At 30.2% G+C, this 26,014-nt stretch overlaps 2 protein-coding genes and 1 non-coding gene across 4 annotated transcripts; all 3 read right to left on the bottom strand.

Moving 5' to 3' along the window:
• Window positions 1–16,812: 16,812 nt before the first annotated feature.
• Window positions 16,813–21,847, bottom strand: LOC122582662 (telomere repeat-binding protein 5-like). 2 transcript variants are annotated; one of them, XM_043755086.1, is made up of 10 exons: window positions 21,752–21,847; window positions 20,737–20,895; window positions 19,991–20,648; window positions 19,697–19,885; window positions 19,387–19,449; window positions 19,221–19,300; window positions 18,882–19,117; window positions 18,169–18,504; window positions 18,002–18,065; window positions 16,813–17,450 (listed from the first exon to the last, which is right to left on the bottom strand). In XM_043755086.1, exons 2-10 carry the CDS (start codon window positions 20,815–20,817, stop codon window positions 17,271–17,273), a joined length of 1,887 nt encoding a protein of 628 aa, XP_043611021.1. In that variant the 5' UTR covers window positions 20,818–20,895; window positions 21,752–21,847; the 3' UTR covers window positions 16,813–17,270. The 2 variants fall into 2 exon arrangements, with proteins under 2 accessions (XP_043611021.1, XP_043611022.1); XM_043755087.1 differs by having other exon boundaries at window positions 21,761–21,847.
• A 1,428-nt stretch (window positions 21,848–23,275) lies between these two features.
• On the bottom strand, window positions 23,276–23,347 carry TRNAG-UCC. The gene has a single exon. It is a non-coding gene; the product is annotated as a tRNA-Gly (tRNA).
• Window positions 23,348–23,754: 407 nt separating this feature from the next.
• Window positions 23,755–25,602, bottom strand: LOC122583889 (probable xyloglucan galactosyltransferase GT12). The gene has a single exon (XM_043756261.1). The coding sequence runs from the start codon at window positions 25,566–25,568 to the stop codon at window positions 23,757–23,759; it is 1,812 nt and encodes a 603-aa protein (XP_043612196.1). The 5' UTR covers window positions 25,569–25,602; the 3' UTR covers window positions 23,755–23,756.
• Window positions 25,603–26,014: the final 412 nt, after the last annotated feature.

Below are 26,014 nucleotides of genomic sequence, written 5' to 3'. Positions count from 1 at the left end.
AAGACAACCACCACCAACCACCATCATCTCCGACCACCCCAACCACGGCGCCGGCGCCAGCATCAAGGGTGTACCGTAGCAAACCATCACCATCTTTTGGATCGCCGCTCATTAAATCCATACGAATCCCATATGCGTCCCTTAACGGTCAACTTAGAACGGATGAGGGTCTCTAGCCCGTACCGTATCCACCCGAAAATAAACCTGATTCTCGCCGGAAAGTTAACTTACACATGTGTATATGTGTAAGTCTCGCCGCAGATAGTCAACGACCATCTCCGGAGGATCATGGTGGTGGTCGGAGATGATGATGGTGGTGGTGGTTGGAGATGGAAAGAACAATCATGTGTAAGTTAACTTACACATTTATTTTTTATACGTTTTTAAATGCTTGTACTATAAATAACTCATCCATATATATATATATATATCACGGACCTATAACAATTTCTGGTGATTATTAGGGCTGACACGTATTAAAAACCCAATTGGAAGGGAAAGTAATAGAAAGTTCAAAGTTGGTAAATGAGCCTTCATGAAAGAGACCAGGAACCAATTAAAGTTAGTCACAATAAATCAATTACGGAGTATATCTAAACCATCCCCAGTGATGTCCCAAAAACTCACATAAGAAATTCATTGGTGGACCAATATTGAAATATGGTAAAAAAAAAAAAAAAGTTCAAAACCATTCATGAAAATATCCTAATAAAGCTAACACATATATAAGTTAAAAGTCTATAATTTTCAAATAACCTGAATAGACTAAAATCAAAAACGCATTTACGTAGAGTTGATTAACTAAGTACGTAGTTAGTGTTAGTGTAAGTTAGTAATTCACCATAAGTATCTTTAAGTCGGATTTGATCCCTTCTCTATAGAGGAAACCACTTTTGTGAAAAGCTTCCAACCAATCATTCTACGAAGGTATTGGCACATATGATAAGTTCAGTTTAGTTTTTATTTCTACTATCTCATTTTTTTCAATATAGTACAAGTAATACGTGAACTAATTTAACTATGATTGAGATGGAACCACTTTAGAGCAGAAGTTGACAATTATTAATCCTTTGAATTATTACAATTAATGGTTAAGGTTCCTTTGATTTTTATTTAAATTTAAATATATTGAGATTATTTCAATTCATTTATCTATAATATAATTAAAAAAATGGGTTGGGTACACTTGGCACCCCTAATCTCCCTAAAATGCCTCCTAATTAATCCTCTATTTTTCTATATTTTTTAATTAAAATTTTGCTAGAGGCCAACCTAATATAATTAATAAAAAATAATTTTTTTTATCCTTAAAACTTTAAAAACCACATAAAATAAAAGCTACGACTTCTCAACAAACCAAAAGTCTGGCTTTGTTGTTAGAAGAAACCAAACAAATCAAAAAAGAGTTATTGCTTTTTCCTGTAGTTCGAACGAAAAGATTTTCAAAACAATTTGTGACCACCTCTTTTTTATTAGTTTTGGTCTGTTGGCTTAAGGATTTTGAACTTCGGCCTTCATAAACACCTTGAGGTAATATTAGCCTATAATTAATTGTTTGCATAATTTGCATAATATTAATTTTCGTGATGTGGTGTACGAGTTAACATTACAGATGGTGTATGCTTCGTGTACTAGGTTTTACTTAACGTAGATGGAATTATATACTGTACACTTTTTCTTTTTTGTTGAGCTTAACTCTAAATCGTTGTCTAAAATTGTTGTTTGTGTTTGTCATACGTATTGAATACTTTAAACTATAACTTGATTTATCTATTATTTTATATAATATAATTAAAATTAATAATTAATTCAACTTTAACTAAGACCGATTCACGTTTATAAAATAAATTTATTAACAGCATAAAATAAAGTAATAAAACTTAAACTTAATCAACTCCTAAATTAAAAATAGAATTCAAGAACCAAATTATATCGTAACACAAGCTTAAAAGTAAATATCGGAAAAGTTACATATATAGAGTTAATTATCACATTGGATCTATTTTATCATAATATTTATTTTAATATCATGTCATGTGAATTAATCATGTTATTAATAAAAAAAATCTTTTTATCTTTAAAAGTCTCCCAAAAATTACTATCTATATCTATCTATATATATATATATACTAGGTTTTTTAGTCGCACAATGTGCAGATTTTTTCCAAGCTATATAATAAACTATATAATGAAACATGAAAAAAATAGTGATCTCCATACACAATGTTCTCTCGATGATAGAATTTTGTAATGTAAACTCCATAACATAGAAATTAACCTAAATTCATATTGAAATTTGGCATTGAAAACTTTGGCTATACTTTAAAGCATTGTTATAGTTGATCAAGTACCCGCAACATAGAATTAGGCCCAAAAAATATTATCAAGAATTAATATTTGAACTCTGGACCAACATGTTTTGCTACCTCTACTATCGTCTATTGCTTCATATAAAGTACATTATTTCCCATTCATGAAGATTGAAACTTCTGACTACATATAGATTGACGAATGTTTAACTATTTGGTAAATATCTATTATATATAATATCCTATATAAAAGGTAAAAATTAGATCTCCAGAAAAAAAATAATTCATAACTAAACTATTAATTTATAATTGACCAAACCTATTTTAGCACCTCCTTAGACGAAGATAATACATAAGTAAAATATTGATTTTTAAGAAGTGTCAATCAGATACCTCGCCCTCAAGTCGATCAAGTATATGCAGAACTCTCATATAGTGATTTTTCTTTGCTTCAAACTCCAATTACGGAGAAAATAGTACGTCTATTCAATTTTTCAAATTAATATCCTACAACAGATTATGAAAATTAACAATTACAAACAAATTTATATCAAAACCCAGTCTATTTTTATGAAAAAAATAATACCTAAAAAGTAAAACCGTAAATACATACAATTCTAATAAATATAAGGAATTAGTAATATATAGTGGATTTGTAATGTAATATTGTTGCCAAATTAATGTTGATCGACCCATAAATAGATTGCTTTTGGTATACGTTCTAGCTTATTTTATATTTTGTATTTTAAATTTTCTATAAATAAGATTAGTATTGGAAAAAAAAACATGGAGATGCCACATAAGATTTATCCCATGTGGCAATATCTAAGCATCGTTTTGAATTGGAGAGAATGGCTTAGAATGTTAGGATTCTTATAGTTTTAATATATATATATATATATACAATTTAGAAAAAAACCCTTACATATTCTAAAAAAAAAAAAAACTACGGCAAAAAAAAACCTATGATCGACTACTAAAAAGGTTCTTTTTTTTATTTATATACTTTGCTCATATTTAATCATTATTATTATTATTTAACATTGAATTTTTATGTTATTGTTATTATTATCTCTTTTAATTTAGTTTGTTATCCATGATAGGTTCATTATGACTTCTTTTTCAACAATAAAAAAATAAGACCACATTAGTTTATCTTGAAGATCTTAAGCCAACACATGTTAACCAAATGAAAACGTTCGAGATGATCAGTTGATTAATTGGTATGTATTTGTCAAATTATATACTATACACTTTTTTATTTCTTTTTGTTGAGCTTAACTTTAATTCGTTTAGTCCAAAATTGTTGTTTGCGTTTGTAGTAAGTTTAGATATAACAAACTGTAAAATATTTATATAACTAAAGTTGAAGAAAAAAGGGTAAACTTAAATCAATATTTATATGGAGTTAATTTTCATATGTTTCTTCTTTAATTTTCGTATTGATTAAATTGTGATATTGGTCATATTGATGGTTGCTAAAATCATACTGCACTGTGTGAATTTTTAAATCGTCTAAGTTGTGCATTTTTTTTTATCAAGCAACTACTTTCTATGGATGTTTATTGTGTGTTAGAAGCGTGTAATAACTAAATTGTAGTATGCCTTTATTTCATAACCTATCATTATTCATTATTTGACATATTGAGTTTTTCAATCATGATTTTATAACTAAGGATGTTGTGAAGTTAAGTAATAGTGTGTCACTTCATGTGGAGTTAAAGATTTTATGTTTTATTTATTCGGTATATATTTAATATACTTGAATTCCGATTTTTTAGCTTTGATTAATATATTTTGAGACTACCCGTCTATCAGACGGGTCTAAGCATTAGTTTTAGTTTTACCAATAAAGTTGATCAAATTTTAAAGGATACTCATCCATATGTTCAACAATTATTTTAGGGAATTGATATTCATACTATTCGTTTTTAACTATTTCATCACATTTGTAGAGTGAATATTTGTACAGTGTTGCGATATTTTTATGTCGTGATAAATGTATAAAAAACAATGATACGAGCTCCCTTACTTTAAGTACCATTTAGTCAAACATCAAACTCACTACTACAAATTTTTGAGTATAGAGACCGGTTTTTGACATAAAGATCAGTTGAATACTAATTAAGTAGTCTATATATATATATATATACAACCGGTCTCTATAGTTAGGCCTAAATGGACTCATCATATATTAAGCATTGAGACCAGTTATCCATTAAAAAAATCAACCATAGAGGTCATTCAATTATATAAATACTAGTCTCTATACCTTAAAAACATATAGACCTGTTTTTTTTTATATTTAACCGGTTTCCATACTAAATTTAAGATTATATTTATCAGTTGAAGTATACATAGAACATTAGATATATTACGTTTATACATAGTACTTAGCATTAAGCATGATTTAATTTTTAATAACAAATAATAATAATATATCTAATATTTTAATTCATGTAACAAATGTAGTTTATTGTTTTTATAGTATGTATATAATATCTATATAATTATTAAAACAGTAGGAAATCGAACGATTCTAGAGCCTTTAAAAAATCTAACCTATTTTATAAATTTGCCATGTAAGATTTTATCCTATGTGACATCTCTACAATTTTTTGTCAACATTTATTAGTTTTTATTTATTATTATAGATTCAAAATAAAATAAAATTATTTCCTTCCAAATTAACCATATATATTTGATTTTAAAAGTATATTAGATATTTAATACATTACATTATAATAAGAATAAGAAGTTACGTATATTACTGTAAACAAATCTTTTATATTACTTTAAGACTCTTTTTTTGGGTTAGATTTTAAAATTCTTCTATATTACTTGAAATATCACATTTTAAGATTTTTCTATATTACTTAAAATATATCGTTATACTTTAAATCCTATTGATGATATCATATCACCGTATGAATGTTTTTATTAGATTGGTTTTCTCTCAATATATATGATATGTTTCTCTTACATGTTTTAGTTTTATTGGTTTGTAGTTTAATTTATATTTATAATTTTTTTTATATTTAATACCATGATTTTTCAAAGTTTATGAGTTCCTTATATTCAGATCTTTAGTTTGATACTTTAACAATAGTTGATTAAGATGCGATGATTGATGGGAGTAAAAGATGTAAAGTTCATTTATCTATAATTTTCAAGGGTATGTATTATTGTCTCTTTCTTTTTAGTTACATACATAAACCATTAAGAATTTGTTAATTTCCTGTTAATCGTTGTTGACATGGGTCTTACATTTACTGACTTTTGTTGTTCAATTAACTTTTGATCAGGCTATCAGCTGGAGAGTGAAATGGATGCGAACTAGAGTTTGTTATTTAATAGAGTTCAAGTTTCACATTCTATTTTTTTCACAGTTTTTATACTCCGTATATCTTTGTTATTTTTTCAATGCATCATCTTTTGATTTATGTGGCCGCTTGATGTTATTAATACTAAAAAAAATGGTAGATTGATGAGAACCGTTTGATCCCATGCATTTAATTGGTATCCACGTAACCTCCAACAAGGATAGTGTCAAAGTAAGTCAACCACTTAAATTTAATTCTGCCTCTGACAAGATTCGAACTCAAGTTATTTCCAGAAAGTGGTAGCTGGTGGACATCTCTTCGTGTTATTAATACTATTATAATTATTTATTATGAAAAGTATTATTATTGATGATATTATTCATGTGATTAGATATAATTACATATGATATTGTTTTACTTTTATTTATATATTTTTACCAAATAAAGAATATCAATAGAAACTTTATTAAATTGATTGTTTTAAATAACTGCACATCGTGCGGGTAAAAACCCTAGTATATATATATATACATACATATACCATGGCAAAATAAAGCTAATAAATCTAAATAATAATATATATATTACCCAATAATATTTTTAAAATCCTAATATTATACATAAAATTACATATATATATATATATACATAAGTTGAGTTCTTGGAAAACCATATTTCAAAATAATTATAATATTTAAAAAGGGATTGGTATCTTGGAATGTAACAAACATTGGATGGATGTTTATAGTGGAAAATTACTAAAGTTATGTGTATTGTATGTGAACAACTCTAGATTATGTTTATTGTATGTAAAAAAATCATACGTGACAACCATATATAGCCGCCACTTGTTAAATTTTGATTGGTCAGATACATTTTTCTTACATAAAATAAACATAATTTCGAAGTTGTTTATATAAAATATACACGATTTTTATTATTTCCTAATATAAACATTCGTCCAAAGTTTATTATATTCCATGATATTTATCCCTGTTTAAAAAGTATACATATATAAGTTAAGTCCATGCGAAACATAAAAGCTAAAAGTGATATTTTAAGATAAAAAATAATAAATATTAAATAAATATATATATATATATAAAAGTTGAGTTATGTAAAAATAATCCTAATAATTAGAACTAGATTTTAGTGTCACACCTCACCTATAGGCGGAATCGTAGGATATGGTGAAAAGATATAGCAATAGCACATGGAATTTGTAATATAGTTATACTAAATGAAATCCAAATAAATGTCCACAAGCGGGATAAGTCTAGTCAACACGCCTCAAATAGCAAAAGATGTAACAAATAGCAAATAGAGTTCAATGATTAAATGCAACTAGGAGTCCATGAAGGATCTCTTTATTAGTCTTTCTAAAGTCCATATGCTCACTCTCCTTAAGCATTGTTATTACCTGAAAATGAATGCTCGAAAATGTCAACATAATGTTGGTGAGTTCGTAGGTTTATAGGAATACAAATGAATTTGTTGTGCATGATAAATGAGGTTTGGACAATAGTGTAAATATAAACATGTAGTAGCATGTATGCATACCAAATACCGATCAATGCCATCATAGTTTTCCAACAACACAAACTCATCACTGCTTGCCAACAACACAATCACATCACTACTTGCCAACATTTTAATCACACACTGTAATACCAACAACTACCAGCTGGAGTATATAGTTGGTCGATAGATTTCAAATAGTCTTCAATAGATATCAACAGACATCTATTGCACCATAGAATCAACCCAAACAAGCTAGCATACACATTTCATAATTACACGTATTTGTCCAAGAAAACAAACAAGTTTTGGCACAACTAGTAAAGAAATGAAAAGTGTTTTGAGCATCATTTTCCCCCAAATAAATAAAATAAAAAGGGCCACGAAACTCACCTCAACAAGCAAGTAGTTGTGCAAAGTCCAAAATGATCACTAGAATCTACACAACACATATATAAGAACAAGTTACAATTATGGTCATGGTCAATAACCGTCCATTGTAAACCGTATTTGATGATATACATATATGGCTACTTTCAAAATATTCGCAACTAATTTCTCATATATTATTAAGTTACAAGTCACACAACTTAATATAGAGTATTTGTTTTAATGATTTATGATTGAATTCTACAAGCTCATATTCGTCGAAACTTTTGGTAAACTTATCTATTTTTTATTAGGATGAAACGACCAATTCAAGTTTTCAAATCTTAACTACTGTAACCTTAGAGTGTTATAAACTTACATGAATTTTTACTTAATTTATTTCGCACGTTAACTATTTTTAAAAATTCCAATATTACAGACTAGTCAGAAAATTCACTGTTTGTGCGCAGAAAAGTTTTATAAAAGTTAAGGGCCTTCGAAGCTTCAAAAAAAATCCAAATTTTTACTGTACACTCTTAACATCTTAAAAATGTTTCTGGGAAAAAATAATCTTCCAGTTCATAAAAGTGACCAAGATATGACTATTTGAAGTCGACCTAAATCTGTTCGGAAAACTCAACTTTGCGCAGTTTTGTTATAAAATTCGTTTGACAACCTTAAACTTTATATTTTTACACTAAACTAATTCCACCAGAAAGTAGACTTCCTGAATTTAATTTTAGACACCAAAAACTTGACTTAAACATCTTCCATGACCAAGATATGACCTTTCAAAGTTAACAAACCGAATCTGTCCAGATTCTGAAATGACTCAAACTTACTGTTTTAAAGACTACTACAACTAATATACATATATAAACTTTCAAATCTTTCTAACACCTATTTACACCTGTTATTATGATTTCCATGCCTTCATAATTGGATTTCTTTAATTACATTAATTATTATGCTACAATAAATACATAAAGTTTTAACATTAATATGATTTATACTTCAAACTTTTGATTTAACCCTAAAAAACCCATTCATTCATTATTATAAATTTTGCCATAATATATATATATATATATATATATATATATTCATCAACATAGGTTACTTATAATATAAGATCAATAATATAAAGATATATTTATATATATATATATATATATATATATATATATATATGAAAAGAAGAGATAAGTAATTTTACCCCAAAATTAATGATCACTCTTTAGATACTTTGACAAAATAATATAAATATAATCTATAAAGATTTTAACCTTAGATTATTATATGAAAGATATTTTAGAAACTAAAATAAAGAAAAGTTAATTTAGACTTACCAATTAAAATCCAAGAATTCTTTAGGATGTTGCGTTGACTATTGAGTTATTAAAATTTTGTGTTTTTTGTTGGAGTTTTGTTCGACGGCAGGGAAGCACGAAATCAAAGAGTAATTTGTTTTAGAGTTTTTATATTGATTTAACTAATAAGGTTTATATAGATAAGTGTTTGAGTTTGTTTATAATTAGACTATATTATTATTATAATTAAAATAACTCAAATGGGATGGGATTAGCCGTAAATTTCAATCTAAAAGTCTGGAAAGATATGTTTTGATATTTGATATAAGCACATCAATTTGCATTTGAAATTTTTAGTTGCTTTATTTATTTACCTTTTAATTTAATAGTATAATAAAACTATTATTGTTATTATTGTTACTATATAATCATTATAATTTACCTTGATAATTATAGATTTTAAGCCACCATTAAGTAGTGTAAAGAGATTTATCCGTGTCTAGAAATGAATGTGACATATACCTATATGTCTAGATATCATCGGGAATAACTATAACCGTTTATGTTTAAGAAAATAGAGTGACTAAATCTTAAACTATTGAAATTCAAGTAATAGGAGTTACATATTGGAATGATCACAACATCTCTACGCTTGTTATACTATGTAGGCACATTGACTAGTCAAGAAATTAGGAATTCAAGGTAGAGACTATTATAAACTATCGGTTTTGGTGACGGATGTCACATTTAGACCCGTATCAAATACACGGGTTTACATTGTTATAAAGATTAGATTATTATCAAGGTTTAATTATATGCAAGCTAAAAAGTCTAATTAACTTAAAAGAAATATAGTCAAAAAGTAATCATGAAAGATGCTTAAAACGTAATTAAAAATAAAGATAGATGTTTCATCTAAAAAGTTGAGCCTGCATGCATGTTTAGCTAGCATAAACATTGAGTAGGTAGATTTTACTTAAAAGTTTTAGATTAATCGGAATGCTCATTCTTCAAGTAGATAAAAGTTTAGAATTAAAAACTTATAGTCAATTTTTAAGATAGATACGTGTTATGAATAATATAATAATGGAAGTGGATTATCTCTTCATCTACCAATACTTCAAAAAAAGAATAACCTTACAAATACTTTTAAAAAATTTAATATATTTACATTAAATTTTATTATTTTTTAGTAATTAATTTTATATTTATATGATAAGACGTGTAATAAAAATATATCATATCTATTATTCTATTAATTATATATTAACTATTAAGTCATTTGTCTTTTAATATATATAAAGATCCTTAATAATAATAATACATATACTGTATTATATACACTTTCTGTCTCATTTTAAATGTCATGATTTAATTTGTTAAATTTTTCAATTTCAACTTTGACCGTTAATAGTTTTAGCTGTTTTATAATATTTGATGTAAAATATATGAATGGATTGAATTTTAAATGTATTTTCATTAATATAGTTACATACTTACATCAAAGATTATATAATATTTGATGTAAAATATATTAATGGATTGAGTTTTAAATGTTTAACCTATGAAGCCATTGTCATTCCAATAGAAGATACAAGTATTGATCGAAACAAAAGGAGACGTTCGGTGTAAAATGCTACATATATTTCACGCAGCAAGAGAGGGGTGGTTAGTGATTATGATTTAGTTGTTCATTAGAACATGTTATAATATGCTCGTTATAGATAACTTTTATATATATATATATATATATATATATATATATATATATATATATATATCTACATTATAAAACAGTAGTTAACCAAGACTTCTGAAGCATTCTTCAAACTAAAACTATGTTTAAACATTGTCACGTAGGATTTATCCTATGTGGCAGCTCCATATTTTTTTTAACAATATTGTATAAATTTAATACAAAATATTAAATAAAAACAATATAATAACAAATCAAATCTCATACTCCTATATTTTAAAAGAAAATCCCGTACATGAAAAATACAAAATATTCATAATATCAAATCAAATCTTATACTTCTATATTAATTATAAAAATAAAAAAGAATCATATACATGAAAAAAAAAATATTTATATCTAAATCTACTTTTACTCCAAAGTTTTCCAAACGAAAAAAAAATAAAATCTATTTTTGGAATAGTATTGTGCTTGAAATTGCATGGACTTTCAACTATTTGAAATTATAGCTAGATTATATAAAACTTTTGTAAAAAATATATAAACTATATCAAAATTTAGAAATCATATGGTTTTTATCTTTTGTAAAAAAATTTAGAAACTTTTGTAAAACTTTACTACTAGATTATATGAATTTCTCTTATTTATCTTATTGGTTTTTTACTTATACGTATTATATTTATGTGAATGTTATATGAATAAATTGTTGTCATGTTTAGTATTTTGTTTTGTACATATAATTACATTTGATGAATAGATAGGCATGCTACATATTTTCTACTTTCATTGTTGCTATGTATTATTATTGAATACAGTTTTATATGTGATAATCTTTTTTTAATAACCTATGTAGTAAAGTCCAGATTCAGCGCATGTTGTTTAATTTTTTTGTTGACTGGTTTTGTTGTTAACCATAATATGAAAATACAAGGGCCAACAAATGATATAATTGTATAGATTAACACAAAATACTTTTAATAATTATCAATATCCACATCTAGATTGTGGTTAAAAAAAATATCCACATCTAGATTATTTTTCTTACATTCCATTCATTAATGATATTTTAATTAGCCGTAGATTTTTTTTTCTTACATTCCGTTCATTAATGACATTTTAATAGCCGCACATCCTGCGGGTAAAAGACCTAGTATATATATATATATATGTGATATAGGATATATATATATTTTATAGATAACTTAAAAGAATTACTAAGACATTGAGTCTTTGACTAGCGGCTAAATCTCTATATAAAAATGATTTTTTTTTTTTTTTTTTGACAATTTGTATTTAATGATTTCGATTTTCTAGCTCTCACCTGAAGTTGTTGAGTTGCTTGACATAGTTCAACGGGGCATCAAAAATTACTTAGACGTTGAGTGTTTGACTAACGGCTAAATCTTTAAATTAAAAAAAATGATTTTTTTTTTTTTTTTACCATTTGCATCTGATATTTTTGGTTTTCTCTCACGTGAAGTCGTTGAGTTGCTTAACAGAGTTCAATGGGTCATCATAGTAATGCTATATATGATGGACGTCAAGATATACGAATGTAGTTAAAGAATGTTTTAGTTTTATTACACAAAAAAGATTAACAACTCAACTTGTTAACTGTTTGCTTTCTATTTTCATGTAAAATGCTTGAATGTTAATTCTAAAAAAAATCCTCTATATAACAGATTTTGAATGAAGGCATAATGATTAGTGAGTGTATATATATAATAAAAGAGTTAAATAATTATTAAATAAAAAATGTTATTGTAAAATAAGAAGATAAACTAAATTAATAATTAGATGGAAAATAATTGTGACTGGATATGGATGGATGTACGCATGCGTGTGCATATGTGTGTGAGAAGACTGAAAGAATGGAACATCGGAAGGAATTAAAGACAACGTAACACCAATTAAGTTCATATAACTCGACCTCCACGAAAAATTGTATGAATCGTACGGATAAAATTGAAAGTAATCACAAAATAACTGATTATTAATTAGATTGTCTATACGTGTCAATAACTCGTATCTTTTGTTTTTTTGAATAATTTGTAATCTCATTTGTGAATAAAACATATAACTAAAATTGATAGTTTTGTCTTGCTGCTTATTAGTATGTTTCAGACTTATGCTTTACTTCGAAATCTAGCTATTATAATTTTAAGCATAGAAGCAGTGATATATATATTTCATTGTTCATTTTTGGTCTTTAAATATGTCTAGCTTATAGAACAGTTTGTATACTTAATTAGAAAAAATAATATCAATCACAGTAGATTGTTACATGAAAAAGCATGAGACTTCAAATCCTGAGCAATGCTCAAATTAATGGCGAGTTTTCCATAATGAGTCTTTCATGAAATAGGAGATCCGCATATGAATAAACATATCGCTAGCCCAAACTTATTGTAAATAAATAAATAGAAAAATAAAAAAACATTTTTTCGCTCCTCCACCGTTCAAGTCAAATGTTTTGGAGAATAAGAGAATCGACGTAAAAAGGGTGCGTGTGTTGGTGGGTGCCTACGTGTGTGTGTGCAATATCGGACGAGTGGATGCGTGTGTCACACATAAATAAATGGAAGGGTTGAACTGAAATACAAATACAAATAACGCCTACAAATTCTACAAATAACTTGCTTTACGTTTTATTCAAATTAAAAAGAAGGATCTTATTGATGTCGTCGATCTTCAATGATTGCACGTCGACTAGTATGGATGTGTTTCATGATATTTTTTGTATTTTTTATTTTTTTGGATTAAAAAAGGAAACAATTTAGTTTGGCCATTATGACAAATTGTTCTTTAACTATTTGATGTAACTTTAATGTCTTTCGGGAATCCACCGAAAGTCTTATACTCGTATATTAATCTAATCTGCTATCAGAAAAAAAAAAAATAATAACTCACCATAGAAGATAATTTCAACATAAACGTATAAAGATTCTAAAAGTTAAAGTCCAATTAGAGAAAGAAAAAGTTAAAACACCATAATCAACTTCATAAATGATAAAAAAAAAAATTAAAAAAGAAATCATTGTCGTATCGAATGATGGCATCATCTTCGTCGATGCCTAAATCAACGTCATCTTAGACATTTTCATTTTGGGGATAAGCTTTCAACTTTTTCAAATTTCAACCGAAATCTTCATTATACAATTCAAAATTCGCATAATAAAACAAAGTTGGAATAATGAACCGTGTGAAAGGATAATAATGGAAGACTGTGAATGATTAAAGTTGATTTATGTTGTTTTAAGATTAAAGTTGCTTTATTGTTATTTTTCAAAAGGCGAGTGTAAAATAGTACAAAAGTTTAACTAAATGGTTTGGTTGCCTTCTTACATCACCCATATATTAAAGCCTCCCCGATAATGCTAAATAATGTTTCAATATCCAAGGTTGCTCTAAATAAAACGTTTCATTATTTGATTATATGATTTGACTAGAACATGTTGTTATATATTATTAAAGCCTTCAATATCAATATATAATACCACATTTACCACGTTTGTTATTATTATAATTTTTCATTTATTAGGAATTTGGGTTATTTCATTCACTTTGGGAACAAACTAATCTAAAAATGATTTATTTTACAAGTTATAAGTTATAACGGGTGAAATTTTGTAGCGACTAAAAGATTTGTGACTAGTATAAAACTAATCAGCCTATACATGAAAGTTACATATTATAAGGAGCCGGCTAACTAGTCTAGAGCCAAAACAGACCAAACACACTTTTAAATGCCAAAATATGTTGAAAGGTACGTGCGGTAAATAACTAGGATAACAAGGAACGTCAATGAGCTTGTGTCATGTGTGAGGTATGCAACAATACAATATTAGTAAAATTTAGAAGCCTCTAAAATTTAGAAGCATATATATATATATATATATATATATATGTGACAATTTAAATATTACAAAGAATTATTATACTCCCCCGTCCCATTTTAATTGTCCTATTTTGACTAGTCAAGTCTTTTTATTTCGATTTTGACCGTAAATAATTTTGTTTGTGTTATATATTAATTGATTAAAGTTATATCAATAAAAGTACATTTAAAACTAAATCAATTCGTATATGTTTTATCAAAATAACACAAATAAAAATATTTACGGTTAAAGTTGAAAGAAAAGACTCAAAAAGTCAAACTATGACACTTAATATGGGACGGAGGGAGTAATAATTTAATGTATATTTTTAAATGATAACGCTTTTTTATTTTTATCTTAGAATCTTGTTTAAATATACTTGTACATAGTTTATAAAATTGTAACAATTTTCGACCAAGTAACAGGGACAACTAGGAGTCCATGGTCAATTGGTCATCTAGCCTTGATTTTTAGGAAAACTTAACAATACTAGTACTCTATAAAAATGAAAAATCCGACTTCACCGAGACCTAAACTTTTGAATTGTGATGGTTTGAGGGAATATGACGTCTTTTATCGTCTTCGTTCTTCAACATAAGACAATCCAATCCATATATAGGACAACATTAGACTGTATTGATGTGTCGGACCACTGCTAGAGATGTTTCGAACCAATAAACGAGCAAGGTCTCAATTTTCTTGTGCGTGTATTGATGATTGTCATAGGTTATAATAAATTACAAATGTTTGTTTTGTTCGAAGATTTAAGTGGACAGTGGACTTATGGGCTCCCAAAAAAATTTTGGGCCATATACTAAAATCTAGTACGTTTTGGGCCACGTAGACATAAAAAAAAGTAACTTAACACAAATCGAACAAAATGAATATACGTATATAAATAGACGATCGATCTCCCCCAAAAAATTTATTGAAAAAAAAAACCCTGTTAATAATAATGTCAGGGGAGCAAGTGGAATCACCATCACCAATAATATTCCGAGTCTTATTGATGAGGCGAAGCAGGAAGAAATGATGCAAGGCCTGATGATTTTTGACGAGGAAGGTCGGTTGAAGAGGGAGGTGCGTGAATTCGGGGTATGACGTTGAGGATGAGCCAGAAAGTGGCCGAGGAGCATATTGAAAAGTACGGCCCTCCTGACAATGATGCCATTATCCGATCGAGCACTCACGATGACAGCTAAGACATCTCAGTGAAGAAAGAGAGCAGCAATTATTATCTATTATTAATACTCGTAATAAGAACTCTGTTAATCTGTTATTAGTTGCTGACTTGCTCAATTTCCAGTTGTTATTATGTGTGTTTGATTAATTAATTAATTAATGTTCTCTCAACGTGGAATTTTGATATTATTGGTTTCTTTCTGCCTACAGCTTTTAGTTACTGTATTAATAAGAGATATATATTTATTACGGAGTATTATGTTTAATTGTTGATGCATGTAAGTATTTTGCTAAGCAGCTTTTGTGTTTTTGTTTGTTTTACATCTATCTCTGCTGCCACATATTATTTTACTAGTATTATTATGTGTTAGAAGATTCATAAATAGATTTTTGTTTGAAAAACCAAAATCATAAGTTGTAACAGGCCTTCCTGACCCGTTCACAAAAACGAATAAAAATAGAATTAATCACACTTGAGTTTATCATAATTGACTGTCTGGGATAGTTAAGCCTTTGTTTAGGCACGTACGTACCCATCCTCTTATTTATTATCATGTCCTTAGTAATTCATTCAAATAAATGAATTTCGGTATTTTATGATGAAAAGTATTTACTAGTATTACCATCTGAGTTTTGTGGCGAATTTTATGGTTTAACAAATGGTGACTGAGTTTTCCTTTGATCTATACATGCATTTTTTTTGGTAGCTATTGTAATCTAACCAAATATCTTGTCTATGTATTAGTATTATAATGCTATATACGAGTATTTTTTACACGATTCTTTAGAATTTGTATCTCCGTTGTTCTTCATACGCCAAGTCCAGCTTTATGTGATGTCTTTGTTATCCTGAAGGAGAAAACGCTTATGTTAGTTTTCAGGGGTTGCTTGCACTTGCTCATATTAACCCAGGTTTACAGAAGCTAAAACCGAATGAGAGTTGCGAAGAGGACAGAGAGAGTTGACGATTCTGCTGAAGATGAGTCAGATTATGAGAAAGAGAAAAAAAGGGCAGGTCAAAGAAAGAAATACGTTAACACGAGATGGGTGTGTCTTCGGTTAAATGTGCTATTAGGGAACTGGAAACAATATAAGAAACGCTCCCACGTACCATTAAGAGCAGGAGATAAATCTCCGATAAATTGGCACATGACTAATGTGCCCAATAGTTTCCATAATGGCATGATACAGCAACAAAAATACATTCATTCAAAGGAAAATGCACAAAAAGACAAAATACATCAAAACTCCTATAAATTAGACATCTTATTCAACAACATTAGACCAAACAAACCTACACTTAATTTCTAAACATTACAAAGAGAGGAAAGGGTGAAAAATCTAACAAAGAATACAACCCGAAAGCATTATAAGGAGACCGCCCATACAAAGATGGGCGTTTTCAAAAGAAAATCTGTTAGCTAAACAAGCTCTTATTCGGTCGACCCATTTACAAGTCTTGCGCCAACCCGGAAACAACAAAAAGAAGAGTAATCTTTACTGTTCTTCCTCCACCTTTTCGTTATGTTTTTTATATTAGGAGTTTTGATAATTAAAAGTTATAACAACAATAGATAATTACAAATACCTCCGTATTTGGAATGTGATTGTTAGGGAGGATGAAGGGAAAAGGTTCATGTTTTACTTACTTTTTTATGACTTGTGCTGTAAAAATTTTGTTTGACTTATTTAAAGGAGTCATAAGTTTCGGGTTGTGATGGTTGCTTGAACTGTTGCTTCACTTGGTGGTGTGACCAGTATGCATGCGCTGCTAAGACTCTGTCTAAGAGTTCCTGAGGCACAGGCTCGCCTCTTCTTTGCTGTGGTGATATTCTTGCTGTGTGCACCAGTGTTTTCCACTTGTCCTGCACAATGGGCCAATCAGAATGAGCCACATATCATTAGTCCAACATCTTGCAAGAAAATGATATATTTTCAACAAGCAGACTCCAGGCTTTAGAAAATCTCTATTTGCTTTTTCTCATCCTTAAAAAAATACAATAATGCTATTCAGTTGGAATAATTTTTTTTTGTCTAAACTGTGCATGGGCAACATGGATCATGGTATGGAGTCAGTACAACTAACAAGATACGAAATCCATTTGGTAAAAGATGTTAATTTTGCCTCTAACAAGTCAAACAGTTCAGATAAAAACGTTAGATACCAAGATAAATAGAGTCAGATAGGGTGGAAAGTGAACCTAAGTGTTATATTTTAATGCAAAAGACTTCCCATATCATTCAAAATAAGATTTTTCCAATGCTACAGCTTTTGCAATCATATGAATCAGTGTTCAATAGACCGACCCGACTCTTTATAACCACTGCAAAAAGTTATCCGTCACCTATCTTGCTAACTTTACCTATGAGTACTGAAATATATCAACTATATCCACTATCTAAGTACTCCATGTACCTTTAAATCAACGTAGGTGCGATGCTTTGCATTATCAAAGGCTCTTAACTTCACATCACGCCATCTAAAAGATCAAAAAGGTTATAGCATATTACTATATAAATAAAAGACAATCTTTCTAAGGTTTCCATTTATAGAAAACTTAAGCAAATGTAACAAATATGTACCTTCCGGTTCCAAGCTTCTCAACAGCTTGAACCAATGCTTCCACCTCAGAAACCGAGAAAGGTCGACGAATTCTACGTTGGGCAACCTCAGACCGCTTGGATTTCTTCATAGGAACCATAGCCAGTGCCCTGGGGTGCATATGCGGAACCGTGACCAGAGCCCTCGACTCTGAACCACTTCTGTTGTCCAGAGACAAGTTAGGCGGTGATGGTGCTGAGTCATGATCACTTTCGATCGAACCACCACCATAATTTGTCATCGGTGGGTCGGGCAAAGCGCCAGAAACATCAGGTTGAACCACCAAACGGTTAACTACATTTGGAGGCAGGTTATACCTAATACCATAATAAAATGTACAGGTTGTAATGCATGTTCATACACATAATGCAACTACATCATGAAAAATAATAAGTTTCCGCTAGGGGTGGCAATTTTGACACATTTATCTATTAATATGTCATTTATGGTTATGTATCTTTCAAGGTTTAATATATACATCATTTCATTCAAAAAAATATTCTTTTTACTTTAAACATGATTTTTGTAATTGTACTTGACGCAAAAACTACTCACAGAAAACTTAGAAACTTAGGACACAGATTTTCAGGTAACCCAGACTAGACCCTGCCCATTTTGACCTACACACCAATTATTAACAATATCGATGTTACCCAACTAGCCAATTTTGCTTTTTCTTTCCAAAAACATGTACCTTGTTAAGGGCTTAGGTATATCGGGAGTTGGTGGACAGGATTGATCTTCAGGGCATAAAGATGATAGATTTTGCAACTGGTTAGGCTCCAAGGTGAAACCCAAGGCATCTAGCTTGTTATGTATGCCAGTTTGAAGTAAAGTTTTATCGTCATCTCTAACCCTTTTCCCCTGAAGCATCACACCCACGTGTAGCTCACCACTAAGCATAGAAGTCAAGGCCTCCATAACAGTCCTCTGTTGAAAAAGATGGTCAACAGTTAAACACATCGCCGAAAAGCAAAGTGCATTCAGATACTAAATACAAAATACAATAAAAAAAGAGAGTTCAATATAATACCTTAAGAGAACCAATAGTTGTGGTTTTAGGTAACTCAAAGAAAAGCTCAGGAACACGGAAAGATTTGATCTTGAGCTTCACTGGGTAAAAGAAAAAAGATCTTTCAATCTTTCATATAAGATCTCTGACTAGATATCAATAACTCACTCAAAACGTGCTCAATTACCATGAGAATCCCGGGATTGAAAGGATGAATTTTGCTTTGATACAAATCCTGATGTCTTTGCACCTGTTACACCCGTTAGCACTTGCAATTACAGATATGAAGAGCAATAAACAATTGAACATGATTTTGCTGTTTGAATTCGAATTATCAGATCATCAGTTGTCTTAGTGTTAAAAAAATTCTGATGAACTTTAGAATTATACACAAAATGAGCAAAGGGGACATTATTTGTTATAATTAAGATAATCAGTTTAAAAAGAAAATCAAAGACTACCTAGAACTTGATATGTGACCAAGAGAAGAGACAAACCTCCTTCAAATTTGACACACGTAGAAACATTTTCTATCGAGCCCTTTTGAGGTAGGCTGGATCGATCTTCACTATTTACAACATCAGATTTCGAATAGTGATCAAGTTCATAGAGTCGTCTCTTTTTGAACGGATAATCCTTCAATGATCTTTCGCGTTTGTGGCAAGGATTCCTGTTACCGTAAACATCTGAAAAACGACATATTTATAACATTCCAAATGGTAAAAAAAGAAACATTCAACACTTACAAAAATGAAATAGAAAAAAAAAGCCCAGAAACCAAAACCACTTACCATCATCAAAGTTCACATCATCATGCAACTTTGGACCCGGTTTCCAGCATTTAGATGCCAAAAGCCGCCTTATTCTTCGATCTCCAATGCGTGATGGCGGTTTCAGAGTCTTATTAGGATCTCTAGTGACCCCGGAAGAGTTTTCATTTTCGTCATCATCTTTAACAGTTAAATTTACATCATCTTTGCAAAACGGAAACTTCACATTATTATTATCATTATTATTATCTATATTACGGACTACCAGAGGCTTAGGCTTTGGTGCCTCGCTTGTTATCTGTTTACAATTCTTTTCCTCTACTTTACAACTAAATGGGGCGGCTTTCACTTTAAAATTCTCAACAGAAATAGCCTTTGACTTCTCGGAGCAATCAGAAACGGTAATACCTGATGAAGGCCCAGAATTAGAATCCTGAATGACAGGAGCTTGTGAGATTATCTCAGACACAAAGAAACTCCTATTGCAGCTTCCCTGATCACAAATAGTAACATTTGAAGGGTCGTTTTCAACAGTTTTAACCGTTCCAGTTTCATTATCTCCACCCTCCTGTAATAACTTTCCAGCTACAGTGGCCAGTAAATCGAATGCGCACATTTGCTTGTTATCATTGTTGTTAAGGTTACGGTCCTCGGTTTTCTTCCAAGACGGAACCCTCCTCTAATATACGTACGTAGACATAATAAATATAAGTCAACAATATGAAGATAAATGACAAAACAAAATAGTACTTTAAAGAGGTGTTTACCGTGGCTGATCTGGCAGCTCGCGGTGTTGGAGGCATTTGATAGCCGTTAAATCCATATTCCAACCTCTTTTGTAACACCATGTCTTAGTGATCATATCAAGAGAACCTACTTATTACCATAAGCCATTGTTCTTTTGAATCTTAAAACACGACAAGCGCCTGAAAAATGAAGAATCACATTTCAGTTGGATGTTAGAAGACAAAGTGGACATTGATACACGGACAACATTACATTCCTTGAATGATCAGAAGATCATAATCTTTGTAAAAATCCTAACTTTGGTCTCCTCCAGATTAGGGAGCTTGAATCAACATCTTGAGACCGAAAAGTTAACGAACCATCATAATCATTGACAACAACAAAAATAAAGATTCAAAGATTCTGACAAAAAAAGGGAACCTTAGAACTATTATAATGAATCTATTCAAAATCCTTAAGATTTACACGAAAATAATTGTTTGTAACTCACCATCAAATGCACTTTTAGCATTTTAATAACAAAAAGTTCAAATCTTTACAATCTTCAAAACAGGTGCACAGAACATATAGATCATGATAACACAAATAAGTGTCCAATTTTGCTAAAAAGATCAAATCTTTGAACCAAAACCCACAATATTTTCTAACTCTCTTTTTGAGAAATTCATAATCTTTATAAAAAAATATCTAATTTGCTAAAACAATTTTTAACAAAAATTTTTTAAAAAATATCTTCAAGAAGAAGAAGAAGGGTATGCAGCATCTAAAAACCCTTACAAAACCCTGAAATACAAAGAAGTAACAAATTTTTGTGAGACATTTATTAAAACATATAGATAGATATAGATGTCACTTTTATACTATATATTTTATCAAAGGATCCAGAAAAAAAAAATCAATCTTAAAAAACACAACTAGATCAGTAAATCAACAAAATTTAAACACAGAACACACACACAACAAATAATCATCTTCAAAAATTTAGCTAAAAGTTTAATAAAAATCATCAAAATTACAATATTTTGATTATCATACCTAAATTACCTTTTCTTCAATTTCCCGCGAAAAAAACCATCTAGGATTCATGAATTCACATAATAAAACCCAAATCAACAATCTTTTCATCAATTAAACAACACCCATTTCTTAAAAATCAAATCTTTGATTATTATACATTTGTATTATATGTATCTATAATTATAATTCATATATATATTTTGTATTTACATAATCTTGTTTGAAACGCAAAAAAAAGTTGTTTTTTTCACTTTCACAAAAACCCCCTGAAAACCACCTGGGACAAAAAGGCCTTAAACCCCTTCATTAATTTATTAATAACTAATACTGAAATTGACCTTTGTTACCGGATGGATCGGTAAAAGGTTTATTTTTACAAGTGGTGACCAGCTATAGCAAGTTACACACACCCTAAATGACCGGTTCTATGTTGTGAAATATTACGAGATTGTGACACGTGTCAATAGTTAATGAGATCTATGGTTGTGAGTGTATTAGTAGGGTCGATAAAAACGTTGGGTCATCAAGTGAGTAAAGGGTATTTTGTTAATTTTGTAAATTTATTTTAAGACATTCATTTGAAAATTGGGTTTTGCTATTTTTAGATTAAAAAAGAAAGCTTTACCACAATCCACTCTTGCCCAACTTTGTTACTAATATTAGTAAGTAAACTGTTCAACTAATGTTGACCCAATTTGCTTAAATTTATGACCTTATTATTCTATGGACGTCATACTTTCAAAATCATAAATTTTATTTATAATAAATGATTGAAAGAAATAAACAAATGTATGAAATTGTTTTACATTTAAGCTATAAAATTGTAATAATCTTTGTGTTGTTCCAATAGAAGTAATGTACTTCAAAAATACATGTAAGTATGTAACGCGTACTTTTAAATTATGTTTCAAAGTTATCATGTAACACTTGTTTTCTACGCAAAAACATTGAATGATGATGTGCCGTTATATGATTAGTCGACATAAGCATTTATTTGTAAGTATTTGATCAAGATTTGAAAGTATACTACGGTACTACCTACGTTGGTATAGTTTGCCATTTTGGAGTTTATTACCCACGCTGGAACAAAACTTGAAATTACGTCATCTACTTTGGATTTTTTTTGTGTGTTCATTATTATATATATGTATAATTATATATTGAAAAATCAGCTTAAAACTTTTTATTTACCACACAAATTTTATATGCAGTAACTTGAAGTCAACATGAACTCCGTATAGATCTATATAAAGATGTGTACTCGATGAAACCCACACTCAATGATATCAAAAATGTATAAAATGTACGTTCACTTCGACAATATATAATGTATGTTCATAATCGAAAACTTTTTCGCACTACAGTAAGTTAATCGTCACCTCGACAGGCTAATTCAGAGATTACTGAATCTTTTGTGCATATAAAAGGAAAACGAGATTAAACAAAAGTCGGATGGAGATTAAGCAGAAATAGATTGCTATAGTTAAAAAGGAATTAAAAAAACCATATAAAATGAAGAGAAAGTATGATAATAAAATAAAATGCGTTTGCCGGGAGTCGAACCCGGGTCTATTGCTTGGAAGGCAATTATCCTAACCGTTGGACTACAAACGCTTTGATGAATAATGAATCACTTCGTAGTTTAATAACCTAGTGCCAGTGACGGACTATAGAGACATCTCTGTAGCCGAAAACATGAATAGGAGTATGACTATTTACATTTCACTTAATTCTCTCGTTTCTTGTTGAAGATGAGATTGAATAACTGTTCGGTGCCTCGATATGCAGCCTTCACTTGGTCAACGTTTTTGTTTGGAATCCAAAATGGTCTTGTTCATATGTTTGAAGTCATTCTCGTTTTCTACTACTGCATTCCATAAATCATGATAATACACACATCGTTAACATATACAAGTGCTAGCACACTATCTGATGACATTTCAAATCAAATTATGTATACTACTTGTCACACGTATGTATTTGTCTAATCTAATTCCATAATATATGTACATATCGCATTCAATTATCTATTTTGATTAGCTTCAACTTCTTCTGCTAGTTTCACTTTTGAATTCATGGAATAACGAAAATAATGATCCCATTCATGTTCATCTACAGATCCAAACAAGAAGTGTTTCCAACTATATCTCTCATCAAAATCAACACTTGATGTGTTGTTGCTACTAATATTCCCAATTCTTTCAAGAACCCCATCGATACTTAGATCGAATGCATCCTTGTATTTTTCCAATCTCGACTTCGGGTCAGCATAAACCACGTTCGGGATCAGCCCGATCACTTCATTTCTCATTTCCGAAACCCTCTTGGGCGGAATCCGTGACAAAATCCTCTCGATGCTAACATTCTTATGCTTCACATCTTCCTCGTTGATAAGAACCGAGTACTTGTCGAATTCTTTAGGTAAATGCCATAGATATTGCACGTACGCTGACCCAGGGGTGAAGAAAACAGGAATGCAGCCCGAGAGAATGGAATCGAAAGTTGATCTTCGTGTGTATGAATCGCCCGGAGGTTGTAAGCAAAATATCGAGCTTTGAAATAGTCTCATCACATCGATAGGTTGATAACACTTTGGATTTTCGTGTGAGCATTGTAGTAATCTACATTTTCGTCTTGATTCAACACATTGTTTGATAACCTCGTCGCGAACTGATTCCTCCAAGTTTGGGCGTGGAGAGCCCGCGAAGGAGAACAGAGCTCTCCTTCGCCGTCTTTTCATTTTATACTGCCACTCAGCGATGTCGTTATCGTTTTGTGGGTGGAAATATGTAGGGTAAGGGATCCCGAAATCATTACTATTCCAAGGGCTCTTTTCAATAGTTAAAATCGTCATGTTTGTGAACTCGGGTAGTAACATTAGTTTGTTTCCCCAAGCATCGCCATCGTCGGATCCCCTACGAAAATCCCAAGTTATTCTCCCCGCGACGAGGAAATGGTTTTTACCCAATGATGTCTTCCACTCGGGTTGTTCACGTAACCATTCAGCCAAATCGAGAGCCAAAGCATCGCGAGACGAGGTATTATTATCAAATAAGTACCTCCAAACATCAAGACCCGCGTAATATGGGACGTATATAGCTGAAGCGATCGATGAGTTGTTTGTAAGGCACTCGTATTGCTTCATCCGATTGCGAAAAATGACTTCTAACATAAACTGATCAGTTGAATACCACCCGGATTTCGAGAAAACCCTCTGGAGGTTCTCAAGATTTGGCCCAAGCCCGTTGTTATCTACATACGGGCACATATTTTGCCATTTACTAAACGCTTGACAATCCTCGAGTATTTCGTCGTTAAACCTCGACGGAAGGTCGTAGACGTAAATATACCGACCCGAACACGAATGTTTATTCCTTCGGTTCCTCCTTCGGGTTTTCCCCATTTCTTCAACGACCTCGTCGATAACCGTCTCGTTTACTCTCTTTTCATCATCTTCTGATCCCGGTTTTCGTTTCTCCTCGATATCGTCTTTCTCCCTCGCCCTTTCCTTCACCCTTTTATACGGTTTCGGTTTTAACTCTTCAATTAAAGGTTCCAATTCCTTCTCGAGTGCCCGCATTTGATCTACGTCATGAAGCCAATCGATCTGATCACCTCCATCGTAACCATGATTCCTGTTCTCGTCGTTGGCAACGATACGAGTCGTGTTCGAATCCGAAATTTCGACGGTCGGGCTTGATTCTTGTGATCGTAATGTGGGTCTAGGAGAAGATAGATTGTACCAATTAACATTATGAATCATGAAATACCAACAAATGAAGAATAAACATATTACCAACCAGATTTTCCAACGGCATTTGGACGTTTGATCCATTTCTTTTAATTTATACAAATTTCATGATCATATATGAATTTTTTAATAAAAGAAAATGAAATTGGACCATGTCATCGAAAGTTGTTTTTGCTGCAGCAAAAAATGTGGATATGAACTAGTCAATTTAGATACGGGAAAAACGTGGCATTAATTAAAAAGTTTTGTATACGACTTTTGTTACATCAAAACTATATAGGAAAATTCTAATAGGGTACATTGGTCCGACGTCTTAAGGATTAGATCATAATAACGTCTATGACGATATATGGGAGAATTTGAGATCTAGAATATTTTAGAGGTAACTAATATAAAGATTAACACTATGTTCTCAAGTTTAGTTTATAAAATAAGAGAAAAGATTGGAGGTGAAAGTTTCTTTCTTTCAAATTACCCCAAATGTGGGAAGAAAATATTTTAAACAAAATCAACTAAACTATCCTTTCAAA

This window comes from Erigeron canadensis, chromosome 9 (genome assembly GCF_010389155.1).
Source record: "Erigeron canadensis isolate Cc75 chromosome 9, C_canadensis_v1, whole genome shotgun sequence".
NCBI lineage: Eukaryota > Viridiplantae > Streptophyta > Magnoliopsida > Asterales > Asteraceae > Erigeron > Erigeron canadensis.
The sequence above is the reverse complement of the archived record's forward strand: the minus strand, read 5'-3'. Positions and strand labels throughout refer to the sequence as shown.

Coding starts and splice junctions, on each gene's coding strand:
- LOC122583889 (XM_043756261.1), bottom strand. CDS start 25,568: ATGGATCAAACGTCCAAATGCCGTTGGAAAATCTGGTTGGTAATATGT.
- LOC122582662 (XM_043755086.1), bottom strand. CDS start 20,817: ATGGTGTTACAAAAGAGGTTGGAATATGGATTTAACGGCTATCAAATG. Junction 19,118..19,220: donor CAACTATTGGTTCTCTTAAG/GTATTATATTGA, acceptor CTTTTTCAACAG/AGGACTGTTATGGAGGCCTT. Junction 18,505..18,881: donor ATACCTAAGCCCTTAACAAG/GTACATGTTTTT, acceptor TTATGGTATTAG/GTATAACCTGCCTCCAAATG.